The sequence below is a fragment of the Macrosteles quadrilineatus genome, unplaced genomic scaffold, assembly GCF_028750875.1.
Source record: "Macrosteles quadrilineatus isolate MER2022 unplaced genomic scaffold, UCM_ALF_1.0 Scaffold_2__2_contigs__length_208266976, whole genome shotgun sequence".
In the NCBI taxonomy this organism is placed as follows: Eukaryota; Metazoa; Arthropoda; class Insecta; order Hemiptera; family Cicadellidae; genus Macrosteles; species Macrosteles quadrilineatus.
This window is the reverse complement of record NW_026542595.1, coordinates 175,155,345-175,173,448: the sequence shown is the minus strand read 5'-3', so window position 1 is coordinate 175,173,448 and position 18,104 is coordinate 175,155,345. Positions and strand designations below refer to the sequence as shown.

Genomic DNA, 18,104 nt, shown 5'->3' with positions numbered 1-18,104 from the left:
TAAGAGTTATATCACACTGTTATGACCCACCAACTATGTCAGCAACAAAAAATAAAAAAGAGATATAGAATTTTGGACACTATCACATTCTATGACTGGCTCACACAACTACATTCTTTTTTAGTAAAAAATTGGTGACCACTGATCCATAAAGATGGGATTTCTACTTCTGTATCCAATAGTATCAATGTATCAATGCTACAACCAAACCACTGATTTAGTTGTTTTATAAAGCACTATATATCCAGTGAAAATACAAATTGTAAAACTAGAAACCTTTGTATGTATATTTTACAAGCTGTTATGTCAATTTGTATATTGTTAACGTATTTAGTGTAAAACTGTATGTATAACGTTGCTTGATTATTTATATTTCAAGATGTAGTTAATGAGTAATGTAATTAAATGTTAGATTGAGCTAACAATGTTGAGCTTTTGTCTAACCCTCATCCATATGTAGGCATAACATAGGTAGGTGCTGACTATGCTTCTCATACATTATAGCTGAGTTTAGCACCCATAATCAACAGTAGTAACGTTTGTTTGGAGAAAACATTAGCTGTGGTTAATACCCATAATCTACAGTAAGTAGTAAAATTGATTTCATGGAGAATAAGCTCTACTTGTTATTTTTGTTTGGAAATGAATGTTTGTCTCTATAATCGAAACCACACAGCTATGCTTCTCTTTCTTTATATATAAAACAGCCAAGGAAATACAAGATCTAAAACATTTTTTTGAAAATTTAATTCAACAGTATATTACACGTTTTTTACAGTTACAATATCAGTAAATTTCATCCAACAAAAGTGCATAACAAGTTTTTAAAATTTAACTTTGTTAACAATATACTTACATATGATTGCTTAAAACTCCTGAGAAATGTATAGAACTATTTTACTGTACTTTATTGTAAAAAAAAACTAAAATTCTTATTAAATTTTACGAAGTTGATGTGACCAGTTCAAACCACTGCCGTAAAGCATCACTCAATACAGAGGGAAGACTGTTGATGTCTCGTAAAATAAGGTAAAATGGGAACGGAAAACTGTCCATGTATGGTACGATACCCAGCAGCTTTCCTCCGCTGAACTTGGGTAGTCTTATGTCCAGAATTGAGTCCTGAAACACATTACGGATTGACAAGAGGGTAATCCAAGCATAGTCATTTAAGTAAACTGCATCAGCATTAAAACACATGTCCGCTTCCAACATGTTAATACTTGCACTATCCCACAGGTCCTCTAATTAAAAGTCGTTTCACACATATCAGTCCACATAAACACAATCATTGAAATACAAAAAGACTATTTTCTAACCTCAAATACGTCCATCAGGCATCCAAACAATCCGTGGAAAGAAATCTGACACTGGCTGACGGACGCCAGCAGAGCAACTGACGGACCTGCGCCGGAAGAGTGTAGATAATGCAATAGAAAATCCATTAAGGAATGTTTTTGTGGACTGTGACGTGACTGATGTGACTGACCTGTGACATGCCGTAACTGATACATGTGAATTGACCTTTCTCAAACAATTCACAAAACACAACAAAACCAATTGCCTAAGTGATTATACTAGTTAATGTATAACAGTAGATTCTACCTTGCTTTGTGGGTTATCTACGATGACAAACACCATGAACACTCCAGAGTGCTTAGCCCTGCGGACCGCTTGTCTCACAACTTCTTCTCCGTCATTCATCACTCCTCGGCCGTCAGAGACTATCACCAACAGCTGGGCAATGTCCGTCACACCTGGAGAACATACGAGGAAAAATTCAAGAACTTCTGTTCTAATGCTTGCTACTTCAGTGTTTTCTCTTAATTGTAGTCAATGCCCTAACTACGATGTATAAATTTATTCCTCAAACACCATTCTGGTACAGACAATTTTTTTTTCTTTAATAGGTTTCTGAACTTACTTGCAGACAGAAACTTTAAAATAAACACAAACACAAAGCTGCAAAGCGGGTAAAAATAAACTGTTTTGTGCAATTAAAATAAAAAAGTATCAATAAATATTTTTTTATAACATACAACAAATGATATCTCACACTTGATGAATAATTAGTTCCAAATTAATGAAGTTTACATACCTCGTCGTGCCGGGACCTTCTCAAACAAACTGACAGCGAAGTTGACCAAAGCCCCAACCTGAGTCTTTTGCTGTTCAAACGAAAACTGTTGCAACAACCTGTAAAAATAATTTTGTTTACATGCTGTAATAAATACAACAATTAAAGATCTAGAACTAACATTCATAACTAGATAGTTCATTTTTTTTAAGAAAAAGCACTTGGCTTAGAAACACATTATGATAGAAGAAATAGATGGACGAATAACTTACCCAAGAAAATATAGCAGCTAGCCCCTTTGTTCTTAAATTCAAAATTCTGGCCTAGAGCCTTACTCAAATAAAGGTTTTTCCGTCACACTACTCACTGAAGAATTTCTTCTTAAATTAGGAGTAATACAGTATCAGTTTTACGTTTAGTGTTCTTTTACTGTGTATCTATTAGCCCCTGGACTCTAATTTTCTCAGGTAATCTGGCTGAGCTATATTCCTTTTCAAACAAATTCTAACCAGCCAAATTGCTTTCCTTTAAAATATTAATCAAGAAAATAAGGTTCCCGGTAATTGACACACAAATTTCACAACACAATTTGATATTTTGTCCCTACAAGGGGACTTTGCAGAAGTAAGTAGGTATTTCATAAAACATTCAGATTATTTTAGAATTAATAAAAGTACCCATCTTTGAAAAGAATCCCACATTTTAAGCAATAAATTTTATTTCCTAGTTTTCATGTTCAACAACAATGATTTCTTAAAATCAACTTCTACAGTTGACAATCTCAACCACACAGTTTTAAACTCCATTGACACTAAGCCCTTTTGAAAGAGAAAAAATGTTCAATGCACCAACCTGGCACCAGAGTGCTCTGTGAACGGGTCGCCCAGCTGGTGAAGGACTTTAGGCGTGTCTCCAAAACTCAGGACTGCCAACTGTCCAGCCTCAAGGAGACTGAGGGCTTTGCTGACGACAGCCAACGACTCAAACGCCAACTGTCACAACCAGTATTCAGTTAATAAGATAAGAAATATTACAAACTCAAAAAGATCTGGAGAAGTTAAATAGCATTAGCTTCTGGACATCAGGAGCTTCCTGATGAAGGTACCTCGTTCAGTAACCAGATTTACCCTTTCTCACCCATTCACCCCTTCTCAAGTACCAGATTTAGTGTACTTGTGGTCAGCCGAATTTACTTGAACGGCCCCCGCCCCCCATAGCCCGAATTTCCCCAAGTTTTGAATGTCTCCCACAATCATAGAGTTACCGTTATTGTCACCCAAAATCAAGCCAAAATATTTGGCCAGTCTTGATTTTTGATTTATTACGTTATAGCAAATTACAGAATATTTAGTTATCATTTTACTTTAAAAGATCTTATTTTAGCTCAAAAAGATTATTTCAAAGGGTTCTTAGAAAACTTCTAGCCATTTTTTGCTACCTCGTTTCCCCTTTAAATGTATGATATGATTATAAATGCTACAAAACAGAGGTAATATTTTTACACCAGCTACAACACAACTTAGTATTACAGGTCTATAGGATTCCAGGGACTGTAACAAAGTAACACAATTCAATTTTTATATTTACAGCATAAACCAGTTTACAATATGAAGACTTAATTTAGTACTGTACAAGCATTTTTGCAATTGGGAAGATAACAGGTATACATTTCGTGACAAGATACAACGTGTTTTGTGATAATATCTACAGTGGGTTTGAGTATAGTATGTAGTGATATGCATTGATCAGTAGACAGGGGGTTTTCCGCAAGTATATTTTTATTTATATTTACAACTCTTTATTCTTGCATTACTATACGTTACTTACCTCTTTAGAGTGGTTGTCAGCCATGCTGGAAGAATCGTCAATAGCCAGGACAATCTGGTACTCTCTCTTGGCAGGCTTTGACCTCCTCAACCAGATCTTATCCTTGCGGAACTGACTAGCAATGTAGGGTATCACCTAGAATAATTTCCATAACTTTCTAAATAATGTACAATTTTACCAACGAGCTCGCTAAATTGTAATGTACCATTAACATTTAAATAACGCAGACTCAAATACTGTAATAAATTCAAACGTGTCCTGAGATCCAGATAATATTATTGTCAGAGTATGTTTGGTAATTGCTAAATCTTTTTTGAAGATACTGGAAGTTTTTAAAACACAGAGTTTTAAGAAAATGTGCTGTAGAAATGAATATGCTTAGCTTTGATACATAATTTAACAGACTGGCAGTACAAAAGGAATCATATTGAAGACTTTAAAAACCCAGAAAACAATTGTATCGCAAGCAATATTACTGTGTAAATTAATAATGGCCATTACAGGTGAAAAAATTGCCTAAAGCAAAAGGGGAAATTAGCACTACCAAAGCTATGAGCGTTTTTAAGTAAAATGTAAAAGAATAGCAAAAGAGGCAAAATCTCTGGTTGCCACTCTATAAAAAGTTGACATAAGGATAAGGATGTAATATACAGCACAAGGACCAAGGTTTTAGGATTCCTTTTACGATACGAAGCTTGCCTGGATGAGAAAGAGTGTTCTAGGAATGGACTAATTCAAATCAATGTAAGCCTGCTATAAAAATATTCTTTAAAGTTATGTTCAAATTTTCCATTCAATTGAAACTATCTACTTAATGCTACCTTTCGCATGTTGATCCTACGCCCAGTACGGTAATCTCCCTGTAGCCGAGAGGCGTGAGTTGGCTCCAACACCAACCGCAGTTGTTCGCTCAGCTCGCGCGACAGGTCAGCCGTCACACCACACAGTCGCTCCCACGCGACCACTGCCTCTCCCGCAGCAGGCGGCTGCAAAGTAGCTTGTTAGTTTGTGATGAAAGTGTCAAGACAATAAGATTTATTGGAAACACTTTTCATAAGGAAATTAGATTAACAAGTTTTAAGTTGTAATGCTTGTTGTTTGTTGACTTAACAGAATCAGAAAGAATCTATGTTCTGTCTTTACACCATCATACAGACTTCAGTCCACATTAACAGGCAATTTAAAATTTCCTAACCAAGCTTAAACATTAAATATTTGTAACCAAGAATAGGCAACTTAGACAATCTCCCCAAACTAGTAGCTTACCTGACTCCAAGAGGCCAGTTGTTGCTCCAGCTCACGTCGGATGCCGTCTATGTCCACCTCTGCTATGCCCAGGTCTGTTTCCTCACTCATGTTTGTGTGATACCAGCTGTCCGCTCCTCTCTGTACAGTCTCCGTCTCCACCACTTCCCCCTCCACCTCCATCTTGGCCTCCCCCTCCACTCTCTCCCCGTCAGCGGCCGGCTGCTGAACACCATCCTGCTTCTGGTCATTGGCCTCCCTCAACTTCTCCGGGTTGACACTCGTCACTTGATCAGTGTCTGCTGGCTCGTCTGAAATAGGGAGTTTCTTATTGAGTTAATTGTTAAAAATGCTGAATACAACGCATTTGTGAGGGTTGCAAGGACGGTTAACTCAACCCGTATGAGAATAAATGGTTTCTACGTTTCCAGTAATGGTAGTGGCATGACCATCTCCCTTGGGACCTATATTGAACGGTGAACTTAAATCAGTAAAGTTAGTAAAGACTACAAATCCATATATAATTTTCTCAAAGTTCATGTGTACTTTGGGATTTATATATGGATTTGTAGTCTTTACTGATTTATTTTCACCGAAATATTTAATGATTTAATCAATTTCCTGGTTTATAGAAAATACTGTACAAAATATACAAAAAATTAAAAACTTTCTTTGATAATGTGTATTTTCCCTTAAACATCCACGTCCAGTGGTTGGTTTAGAAATCCTTTTAAACACACTTCAAACATATTTTACATTTGTCCCTGGCACATTGGTTGTTTAAGGTTTTACTTAAATTTGGTCTTGGCGTCTTTTTGTCCAAGACAGACGGTGCACCGCGCCTTTTTACTGGGAGGCTAGATCAGTGGACTCTATGGTGTACCGATTTTGTTGTAAAAGGCAACAAATCAATACAAGTTAACGCGAAGAACAGTCAGCTGTTTTGAACAATAGATCAGTATAGACCAGAATGCACCACGCACTAAAGAAGTGGAGGGGATAAGGTCTAGTCGGATGGTCACTTGTTTCCAGTAGTATCAGTCCCTCTCCAAATCTCAACGTAACTAGTTCGGTAACACTTTCGTTTGTGAAAATTAAATTCATTTCGCGGCGTTTGGTCGGGCAATCTCAAATTTCCTTAAAGTCGTTCAGCCTATATCCCTAAGGGATATAATTGCCTCGCGATCGGAAATTAGAATCAGTGTCGTTGTCAAAAAGTGCAAAAGTTCGTTACCGGCCAAACGCAGTCCGCCATTTGAAAATTTCTCAAACGTTTCACGAGTTCAATTGATCGCGTCTTGTAGAATACCGGCTAGTTACATTTCCCAATCCCTTCCCCTTTGTTTGTGTTATATTTGTGGACGTCCAAACTGTAAGTAATTTGTGTCTTTTTATTTGTTAAATTTAGATTTCAGTGAGTCGCACTTTTGTAAATTTTCCTGTCTTGTTTTGTTAGTTCATGTAGAATAAGCACATGTTCACAGGTTCAACCTCAATTCGCTGATTTTTATATCCATTCATATTGTAGCAATCCGCTTTAGTTATTAGACTGTGATAATCAAATAGCATTAAAAATAAATAGATGAAAGTGTTTTTATAGGGTAATTCAGAGTTGCTTTGTAATATTTTAATATAGTATTGGAATTTTGCACAGAGTCATTATTAAAGGTACAGTTCGTTAAAGAGTGTCACAATCAGTATTTAAAGCTGGGGAATCAAATTAATATCAAAGGAGGGATTAGGTAGCTGGTTCGGCTGAATCCGGAAGTGTTGTCGGAGGATTGTGTCAGCTTGCATATAGATGAACCGCCAAAGTGCCAAATTAGCTATAAAACAGTAATCGACGTTCCAATAAATACTACGATTAAACGCAATACTGTTTAATCAGTTGACCTTCGAGAATCGACCTTCATATTTACATCGTTGGCCAACGAACAGGACTTGCTTGGCACTGGTCATCTCAAATTAAATTAAATACCACTCTCCCGTTGACACCTTCGAGATCGGTGTGAAACCGCGCCAAATATTCCCCTTTGATAAATCCGTTCAACGTTTTCAAACAAATCAATCCAGTCTGATTGTGTCACTCAAGGTCATATTTTATATTACACAACACAATCAGAAATTGTCAAACGAAGTCATTGTAATTCTTTAATACTGCTCAATAAATCAAATTGTCACTCACTTTTTAGTTCTCAATAACCTTGGTAATTCAGTACATGCTATAGTATCTAATTGGTAAACAAAAGGTAATTGCATAAATCTTAAGCCACTACAAAAGATTCACCTTTTAAGTGCAACACTAAACACTAGTGTAGTAGTGAGCAAGTAAATTCAGTGTAGAATTAAGACTGGTAAGTTGCTCTCATTAAAGGTATTACATTTTTGGAAGAACCATAACAGTACCAAGGGCGTCCCCTAAGGACCTTTGGGGAATATTTATATTTTGCAGGGCCCACACATATTTTTTATAACATCAAGCTTCCACTGCCAAAAGCTCTGTCTGATATTTTTATTTTCTAGAGTTCTTCCAACCTAGGGGCAACCAACATTTGTAAAGAATTCATTAAAGAGCATTGCAAGGAGTAAATATATTTAAATACAATATTTAAATATATAAAAGTAGTAGTAAAGAGCTTTTTTTATTTTTTCTTTACAATGGTTGGGCATTTCCATCCAATTGGTTTACAGGTACTAAGATTTTTTGGCAACTTCAATACTATCATTATTATAAATAATAAAGTTTTTAATAATAATTATCATAATAAAACTGAGACACTAATACACGCACAGGGGTACACTAGACCTTCCAATGAACACTGTACTGGTAACACAAGCATGCATGTGGGGGTAAGCCAGACCCAGGAGGGTGATAAAAGTTCAATGACTCGGTCAAGACTAACAACCCTGCTGCCAGATGATAGCATATGCTATTTTAGGTGGCTACTGTTATGCTCACCAGAGTTGCCACCATACTTGTAAAATTATGACAAAATTATCATATGATGTGGTATGTCAAACCCCCGCGCGCACGGTTAAGGGTTAACCTCATTGTAACTACAGTACTGACCTTGATCCAAGGTCATGTCCTTATCATCTTGCAGAGGTTCAGCCTCTTCATCCTCTTTGTTTGGTAGCTTCTGTTCAGCTGCTTGTTCCTTTAAGTGGAAGCAAAACAAATGTTACACCACCATTATGGTCAGTATACAAACATTCATAAACACATATTGATTTTGTTACTTTAGTACTAAGTTGTTTAAAACTGTCAGACTATCTGACTGAATTATTGTTCTAATTTCATTTGCATACATTTTATAATTTTGTAAAATATTTTTTCTATTTTCATTTTCCAATATGTTAATCACAAAACAGACTTACCTCTGTTGCTGCATCCATAGTCTGAGCATCATACTGATTCCGTTTAGCTTCCTTTATATGCTGATACATCTCAGCCGATTCATCCTCTTTAATACCTTCTTCTTCTGTTCTCTGGTCTGTCGTCTCGTTCTGCCTTTCCATGTTGATGGTCTTCAATTTCTTTTTCAACGGCTCTTGTACATCACCTGAAATCAAACAAAATTAGAGTTGCTAATCATCCAAAAACACATGCACTCATCTAAGTCAAGAGAAACAGCCTACTTCTAGAATAAAAAAATAAAATTGTTGTATTCAGATTAATTTTTTAATTTCACTAATAGAATATAATTCTCTTTTCTGAGCTCAATACTTGACAGTCTATGAACACAGGATGGACACCAACCCAAAGTTCTTTGCTCTTCACTCTCCCCAGGTCTCTCTCTCTTCTCCTCCCGTGTTTGTTGTGTAGAGGAGGGGACGGCCTGAGAGCTCTCCCCTCTCCCCCCCGCCTCCGCCTCCCGCTGGTCTTGTTGTGCAGCTCCAACGCCTTGCTCTTCTGGGCCTACACACAGTGATGACATTGTATCAGTGAACAGTACATCATCATTTTAGTAGAGTGGTCTAAAATACTGAGAAAGTTATTTTAGCTTAAATAGTTTCTTTTTTGTGTTATAACTATTGATAGTATACATTCCATTGCTACAACAAAGATTCAGCTAATTGTAGAATATAAATTGTTGTTGGAATGAGCAACTAACAGTCACGGATTTAAATTTACTGATTTCTGTTGAATACATCGGATTTAAACTGAGCCTATCTGAAAGTATAACTTCATAGTCTATTCAACTTTAATTCATAGTAACAGAAACTAAGAGAGAAAATATAGTTTGAAAGCAGTACACACTGTGAATGGCTCAATCCAACCAAGTTATACTTCATAAAAAAATGCTGTAGCTGGTCAATCATAGCAATGTATATATAATACTTAAATCCCTTAAAAAATGGAATGATTTTACTTAAATTCTAATTTGGGGATAAAACACCTTTTTATTTAAACAGTTACACATATCCTTACCAAAATGAAATAGCTTATTCTAAAAAAAAAAACAAGCAATTAATATCATAATAAAAAAACTATAGTATTTAGTCACCTTCTGCTGCACTTTCCTCTGGGTTCAACTCCTTTGATTTCTCACTCGTCTCGGCTTGTTTTACCTGTTACAGGACACACAAATCAATTTAAATACTGGAGAGATAGATGACAACAAAATAATAATATAAATTAATTTTTGTTTGACAGTAAAGTCAGAAAAATGTTATAAATGAGCAAAAATAATATAAGCTTGCCGTTATGCATTCAGATGAGAAAGTCTGACCTGGTCTTTAGAGCCAGTCTGCTGCTGAGCACTTGGAACCGCTTCAGAAGCTGGAAGATCTTCCGAGGGCTTGGCTTCTTCTTCTTCTTTCTTCTCTTCTTCATCAATTTTTGGCTCCTCGCCTGTTTTATTCTCATCTTTGGAACCACCTAAAATATTTAAGTTGATACAGTCATATATTCAGTACCTACTAATAATAAAAGATTGCAATAGACACCCAAGGTGTGAAAAGCTTAGCCTATTAGAAATAGATACAGTTTTGGAAGTACGACAATTGAAAAAGTACTTTGTTTGAATCAGAGCTAAAAATGATGGAAGTTTAAACTTACAAGACTGCAGTTGTCCTGTGGACACTGTAAAACTGTATGTTAATTATTTTATTTGAATTTCCTCCTTTTTAAAATATGGAAAGAAGAAGAATCTTAGACTGCTTTGAAAAAACGAATGAATGTTCTCTTTTCAAAAGTTACAGATTAAAACTACTAAGTTCCTATTTCACAAGAACCTGTCGTAAATATTTTTAACAATTCAAGTAAAATTTACCACCTTCCTTTGCTGAAACCTTAACTGGATTATTCTTACAAAGAAATCCCATCTAAGTTTCACAACTTCATATTAACAAGTAAATTTTAGGAATGCTTTTTGTCTCTAACACTTAGTAACCTACCATCTTCATCACCCTTTTGATCCTCTTTATTCTCCTGTTCATCGACATCCATTGCCTCCACTTCCTGACTTTCTCCCCCTCCTCCTTCCTCCTCTTCATCACTACTGTCTTCCTCAGGTTGTTTGTCTTTCTCTGGATCCTTCTCGGTTTCTTCAGTTTCCTCATCTCCTTCTTTGTCTTCTGGAAGTTTGGGCTCTGGAACAAACAAGAAAACCTTTTTTTTTTTACTTTTGACTCAAGAAGTTCTGTATCTCATACACTGAACCCAATCAATACATACTAGAAATTTCATTTTCTTAAATTCATGTCCTTACAAATTTGATGGGCTTAGGTTATATTTATTTATTTTGTTTTCATCTTAGGACTCTAGACTCGGAATTGTTTTTCACATTACTTCAAGCTAGACGTAGGGGTTGCAGCATTCTTACTTAGATAAAATCAATTGGTGATTTGGCGCAATTTGAACTCGAGACCTCAGGGAAGTCCCACGCTCTACCACTAGACCAGCTCGCTCCCCAAAAATGGGGGTTGTTAGAGTCTAATGTTGTGAAACGTAAATTTAGGTATATCATTTTCCTGGTAAATGTTAAAATTTTAACCTCTGAGGTCAAGTTAAGGCTTTAGACCATGTAGATTTCAGTAGAGATTTGAAACTGTAAGAATAATTTCTGTGAATCAAAAACATACTCAATACAAAAATACCCCCGCTGCAGCAAACCAGCATACTAAGCGAATTTCCATTTACCCGGCTTGATTTCTACTAAAATATTCCCTATAGATTTTCAGATTTATTTCCTATTTAAATAACATTAATTTTAGTGAGTAGTTAGGTTTGCTGCTACGGGGAAGATGTTGAGATGTGTTTTTTCAATTGAAATATTGATAGCTTAGTATGAAATAAACCAAATTGCCAAATATGATTAAAATATATCCATAAACAAGCAAACTAGAACAGTTTATTTATTCTCCATAAGAATAACATGGGAATTTTAAATTTACAATTTTTTAAATTTTCTCCGTAGTCAATGAACATTCAAAAACACTTCAATATACTAAATTATTTGTTTTTTTAAGCTCTTCAAAATGGTCTAGAGAGAAATTTAGAAATTTTAAGTTTTTTGTTTCAAAAATGAGAAAAACCCATTTTTACTCCATAAAACCCCATAAACCCCTGATCCCATGGTCCGATTATGCTGGTTCGCGAACTCGTTCGACTAAATGTAGGTTTACACGTTTGTACCAAATTTCATCAAAATCGGATCAATTTTGCTTGAGTTATCGCGCTAACGGACACATATATAAATATATATATATATTTATATATATGAATTTGAACGGATGGTGTTTTTGGCCTCTGGGGACCTCAAAACGAAAAAGTAAATCGGTCCCGGGTCTAGGTCTTACCATGAGACCTACGGTAATAGCTTATTCCCTATATGGGAAATTCGCTAAAAGAGAATGATAAATATCAAATTCAGTCAAAATCTAAAAGTTAAAGGAATTTATGATATTTTTAGCGAATTTCCCATATAGGGAATAAGCTATTACCATAGTACTCATGGTAAGACCTGGACCCGGGACCGATTTACTTTCTTGTTTTAAAGTCCCTAGAGGCCAAAAACACCATCGGTTCAAATTCATATATATATCTAATATATAAAATTCTCGTGTCACAGTATTTGTCTGCAAACTCCTCCGGAACGACTTCACCGATCGTTATGAAATTTGGTGTGTAAATTCTGTAGGTATGCGAATCGGACGTAAACTATTTCCCGTTTCGAAATTCTTAAAAGGGCTCCGCCCCAGTGGCTCTGGAGTTTCCCATGTTAACCTTATGAGAAATGGAATTAATGAATCTTAACAGCTGTTTCAATTAAACAAGTTGGTTCTGTTCTATGATGTTCAATAGCATTAAAGTTACAAGGATTACCAACAGGGTGCAGCACTATTATTTCTTTTACATTAATGACAACAGCTAATTTGCAACCAAAAGGTGAGTGAGCGTAGCGAACAAACTTCAACCTGGAGGCGAGTTAGCGTAGCGAACGAGCTAACCCGAAGGCAAGTGAGCGCAGCGAACGAGCTCCAACCTAAAGGTGAGTGAGCGTAGCGAACGAGCTCCAACCCAAAGGTGAGTGAGCGTAGCGAACAAACTTCAACCAGGACGTGATTGAGCGATGCGAACGAGATCATCTTGAAAATTAAACGTAACGGTACTTTCTTTCCATCGGTCTGTCTTAGGGGAAACCTATAACTTAGGCGATACGAAGTTCGCCGGGTCAGCTAGTATATATATATATTTATGTATGTGTCCGTTAGCGCGATAACTTGAGCAAAAATGATCCGATTTTGATGAAATTTGGTACAAACGTGTAAACCTACGTTTATTTGAACGAGTTTGCGAATCAGCATAATCGGACCATGGGAACGGGGGTTTATGGGGGGTTTTATGGGGTAAAAATGGGGTTTTCCCATTTTTGACCCTAAAATAAAAAAAATTGCAATTTCTTTTTAAACCGTTTAGTAGAGCTTAAAAAAAGAAATATTTTAGTATATTGAAGCACTGTTGTATGCCTAACGGTCATGAAGAAAAATTAAAAATAGTATAACTTAAAATTCCCATGTTATTCTTATGGAGAAAATGAAAACTGTTGTAGTTTACTTGTTTATGGATATATATTGATAAAATTTGGCAATTTTATTTATTTCATCCTATACTATTGACTTATAGTCAAACACACTTTTTACCTTCCCCGTAGCAGCAAACCTAAGCACTCATTAAATCTATGTTATTTAAATTCGGAATAAATATGTCTATATAATATGTTATGGAAATATTTGAGTAAAAATGTAATCAGACAAGTTGAAGTTCGCTTAGTTTGCAGGTTTGCTGCGGCGGATGTATTTTACACGTAAATCAAAATGATGACAGTAAAAATAATCTGTATCGGCTGTTTTGTGGGAGTAACCCACATCACCGCCAATAATTATATATATTGAGGTAAGAGTCAACCCCATCTTCTGATCCAAAGGCAGGCAGACAGCTCTAGTCGGACCGAGACTAGCGCTCCAACCGGAAAAGACCAACCGCCGGCAAGCAGGTTTTGTCTGAGATCCGTCGCCGAAGAAGAAGGAGGTCCTGATCCTTGGTCAACAGTTGGTAAAGTACCGATAATGTCTAATTAATTGTAATCTTTTGGGGGATAAAGGGGGTAAGGGGTATCTTTTCTAAATTAGGGCAGGTTCAACCAACAATAAATTAACTGATGTAACTAAATTAACTTTACAATTATCGATATCATGTTTAGGGCAAGTTGCTGCAGGCGAGTTTCAATGGCGAGGGGTAGTTAAAATTAAATAAAAATGTAGTTAATGAATTTATTCACGACTTATCAAAGCTGGCTTACGCTGGGCAGGGTTTGCGTGAGTGCTATTGGGTAGTGGAATCAGCACGATATTTATTAAATGTGGATCTAGCTGGGTTAATTCCAGTCAAGACCCCACAGTTGGTAGCAGAGCGTGGTTACGATCCACGGACCTCTGAGTTATGGGCCCAGCACGCTTCCAGTGGAAATAGTGGAATAGTGTCCCAAAGGTACGACGATGCACTTCTGCCAGTGGTATATGGTTCACGTCCCACAAACATACACGAGAAAAATTATAGTGCCTTCGAGTTAGAGGCGCTTGCCATAACTCACTTCCTCGAGAAATTCCGTGTATATTTAGAACACAGACATTTTGAGTTATATACAGATTCTAACGCACTAACCTGGCTTTTGAACCATCCTAGACAGGTAGGCAAGATCGCACGTTGGATCACACTAATCAATTCATTCCAATTCACAGTTTATCATATTAAGGGAAAAGACAACGTAGTAGCCGACTGTCTCTCTCGCATGTTCGAGGAAGGCCCACCCTCAATCACATCACCCGTAGCTTGTCCACCCCCAATCACATCACCCGTAGCTTGTTCACCCACATCAGATCACCCACATCAAATCAATGTTTTATTTAAAATACCAGACGCTTTTAAAGATATTAGGGAACATCAGTCAGAAGACACAGTTACACAACAAATCATTAAGTCATTGAAAGGAAAAAAACCACCACCAAACTATTCAATGGTAGACAACGTACTGACACACAAATTTCCAAGCCAAACCAAACCCAGAGTAGTTATTCCAGACCGATTAATACCACTTCTCTTTAAATATTATCATCTAGCCCCAACCACAGCTCACTTAGGCATCAAAAAGACTTGGTCTCGAATCGAGCAGCATTTTTGGTCCCCAACCCTTAAGGAAACCATAACCGACATGGTCAGAACCTGCACCTTCTGCCAACGATCTAAGCAAGCCCTAAATTCTAGAGCAGGACTCTTATCCTCCGAAGTACCGACAAGACCATTTGAAAAAATTTTCATAGATCACATTGGTCCATTACCACGTTCCAAGAAAGGAAATAAATACCTTCTCACAATTGTCGATTCATTTTCAAAATTTGCAATTTTTCTTCCGGCCAAGAACACAACGTCAGCAACCACAGTTTCACTTCTACGCTCAGGCCTCTTTGCTTACTTCGGCTTCCCAAAATATCTGGTGTCAGACAACGTTTCGTCTTTTACATCTAAAGAATTTTCAGACATGTGTCTTCAGTTAGGGATCCGCCACATAACCACCACTCCATACTATCCAAACCCAAGCCATGCCGAGCGAGTGAACAAGAATATCAAAATAGCCATTCGAATTTATCACTCAGATCATCAAACTGATTGGGACCAAAATATCCATCTTTTCCAGATAGCCTTTAATTCAGCCAAACACTCAAGCACCGGATATTCCCCAGCAGACCTTTTTTTAAGTTTTCAGATCAATCATCCATTAGAACTAAACTGGGATTTGGACCAATTACTAAATTACAACACAAACCCCCAAACAACCAGGGACAAATGGGTACAAGCGCACCAAAATTTAACTAAAGCACGAGAAGCCCGCGAAAGACAATACAATCAGGGAAGACACCCCCCATCCTTCAAGATAGGCGATTGGGTCATGTTTAGACTACACCACCAGAGCAAGGCAATCAACAAAATCAATGCTAAATTGCTTCCACTCTGGTCACAACCCGCTATTATACAGGCATACACGTCACCTGTCACAGTAATTTTAATGGATCCAAAGACAGGAAAGGTTGTGAGGCGAGCTCATGTCTCTCAGCTCAAGCACTATTTTCACCCGAATCAGGGACTTCCACGAACGACCACATCAATTAAACCCCCACCCACCCGTTAAATCAAAAACTCACGCATCTCATGAACCCTCTCAGCTGGTGATATTAGATTAAGTTAGGTTAGTCCATACTGTACAATTTTTCACTCCGTAGCACACACATACACACACAGGGTTGTGATGGAGCCTGCACCTGTCGCCAACTGTGACTAAGGTCGTGTTTCGCGTAGGCACGCCCTTCAGAAGGCGGCAGGGTTTAGCGATCGCCCATTACAACCTGAGCTGCAGCTCTCCTCCACGTCATTGGTTTTAGAGTAAATTCATTTTTTGCGCATATTTAAAATTATTTTATTTTCTTTTAGACCGTGAACTGTGCCTAGTTTTTTTTTTTTTAACTTTTTTCATCTTTTAGCGCAGTTCAGGGGCTAATGACCGTGGGGAAGAGCGGATTGTTCCCCTCAACCTACTTCGAAATAGTTTGAGGATACACGCTCACCAACACTAACACACCAATCCTTACACAAACACATCTCTCATCTTCAAACCGGTAGTTTTAAGTAGATTAAGTCAGTTATGCGATCAACATGCTAACCTTAGGGCAGCGAACCTACATAAAAGCGCCCTACAGGATCATACACCTTTAAGAATTATATGTTTCATCGCATTGTTATAATTCAAACTATTTATTCATTGTTATTTGTTATTGATATTTATTTACTTGTTTATGGATTACTATCCTATTTGTATATTTATAATAAACTGTTTAAGCCCCGCCAACTAAGTAAATTGCCAACACTGGAACTGCAGTCTAGTGTAGCCATGGCAGCAGCCTTGCCTACCAAAACCCCAAACACTAATTTTTTGCCCCCTTTTAACCAGAAGTTCCAGGTCCAGCATGCTAGCTCCAGCTCCTTTTTTTGGGGAGCGGGGGAGAGCTGTGGGAGTAACCCACATCACCGCCAATAATTATATATATTGAGGTAAGAGTCAACCCCATCGGCTGATCCAAAGGCAGGCAGACAGCTCTAGTCGGACCGAGACTAGCGCTCCAACCGGAAAAGACCAACCGCCGGCAAGCAGGTTTTGTCTGAGATCCGTCGCCGAAGAAGAAGGAGGTCCTGATCCTTGGTCAACAGTTGGTAAAGTACCGATAATGTCTAATTAATTGTAATCTTTTGGGGGATAAAGGGGGTAAGGGGTATCTTTTCTAAATTAGGGCAGGTTCAACCAACAATAAATTAACTGATGTAACTAAATTAACTTTACAATTATCGATATCATGTTTAGGGCAAGTTGCTGCAGGCGAGTTTCAATGGCGAGGGGTAGTTAAAATTAAATAAAAATGTAGTTAATGAATTTATTCACGACTTATCAAAGCTGGCTTACGCTGGGCAGGGTTTGCGTGAGTGCTATTGGGTAGTGGAATCAGCACGATATTTATTAAATGTGGATCTAGCTGGGTTAATTCCAGTCAAGACCCCACAGTTTTTGTTAACTTAAGCTACAAAAGGTATATGATAACATGGCCACTTTGAAGAGCTGTAAGACGGAAACTGCATTTTACTCAGCCTTGTGACTAACTCCAATCTATTTCTCGTGGCCAAATACCCTAAATTAAAGAAAAAAATCCTAGGAGAGGAAAAGGGTTTGCCCGTAAATGTTCTTATTTTAGATTATATGGTACAGTTTGAAGATCACAATATCATTATGTTTTTCTAAAAATATTAAAATATGAGTTTTAAAATTTAGTTAAATTCTACGATTGGCGTTGACTCTATCCTTGGTATTTGCACACAGTATTTGTATTGTAGTATTTGTACAGTTATTTGATAAATTACATCCATAAAAGTTTTAATATTATTAAATGTTTGTCACTTTAGAACACCATTGTGTTTTGTTCATGCATACTAAAGGATTTGATAGATGAATTCACAGAAACGAGACCTTTTTAAAAAAATCCAATTAATTTAATGAAACAAAAATTTAGGAATTTAACATAAGTAGTTTGCCAATAATTTCCAGACTGATGATTTGTCTTGCGGTACTGGATGAATGAATGCATTTTACAAATTTGACTTCAAGTGGCCATTTCAAGAGTTGTTTTGTGAATTCACAACTTGATTGTTTGGCAGATCCTGCTAGAAATCTTCAGCAATGTTGGAATCTGAGGAGAATCTTTTTCCAAGAAGTTCATCATTCGATTAAGGTTTTCTTTCATCGATTTCCTAGGAAGATTCACAAGTGTTCTTTCGTTTCATGGAGGAAACAGCCTGATTCGATCACAGAAGATTTCCCAAGAACACTATGTTGATATTCTTCATCGACTC

The 18,104-nt window shown here is 37.0% G+C and overlaps 1 protein-coding gene across 1 annotated transcript in view; it reads right to left on the bottom strand.

The window, feature by feature from the left end:
• Nucleotides 1-760: 760 nt before the first annotated feature.
• LOC128985157 (midasin-like) overlaps nucleotides 761-18,104 on the bottom strand; it is a 62,298-nt gene continuing 44,954 nt past the window's right edge. Inside the window, exons 36-48 of the mRNA XM_054404539.1 lie at nucleotides 10,550-10,744; nucleotides 9,883-10,031; nucleotides 9,658-9,721; nucleotides 8,910-9,068; nucleotides 8,528-8,712; nucleotides 8,220-8,307; nucleotides 5,171-5,460; nucleotides 4,726-4,890; nucleotides 3,905-4,039; nucleotides 2,930-3,069; nucleotides 2,099-2,196; nucleotides 1,606-1,757; nucleotides 761-1,122 (exon numbers count right to left, since the gene is read on the bottom strand). Coding sequence (XP_054260514.1) covers nucleotides 943-1,122; nucleotides 1,606-1,757; nucleotides 2,099-2,196; nucleotides 2,930-3,069; nucleotides 3,905-4,039; nucleotides 4,726-4,890; nucleotides 5,171-5,460; nucleotides 8,220-8,307; nucleotides 8,528-8,712; nucleotides 8,910-9,068; nucleotides 9,658-9,721; nucleotides 9,883-10,031; nucleotides 10,550-10,744 — 2,000 coding nt within the window. The 3' untranslated portion in view covers nucleotides 761-942. The remainder of the gene's footprint in view (nucleotides 1,123-1,605; nucleotides 1,758-2,098; nucleotides 2,197-2,929; nucleotides 3,070-3,904; nucleotides 4,040-4,725; nucleotides 4,891-5,170; nucleotides 5,461-8,219; nucleotides 8,308-8,527; nucleotides 8,713-8,909; nucleotides 9,069-9,657; nucleotides 9,722-9,882; nucleotides 10,032-10,549; nucleotides 10,745-18,104) is intronic.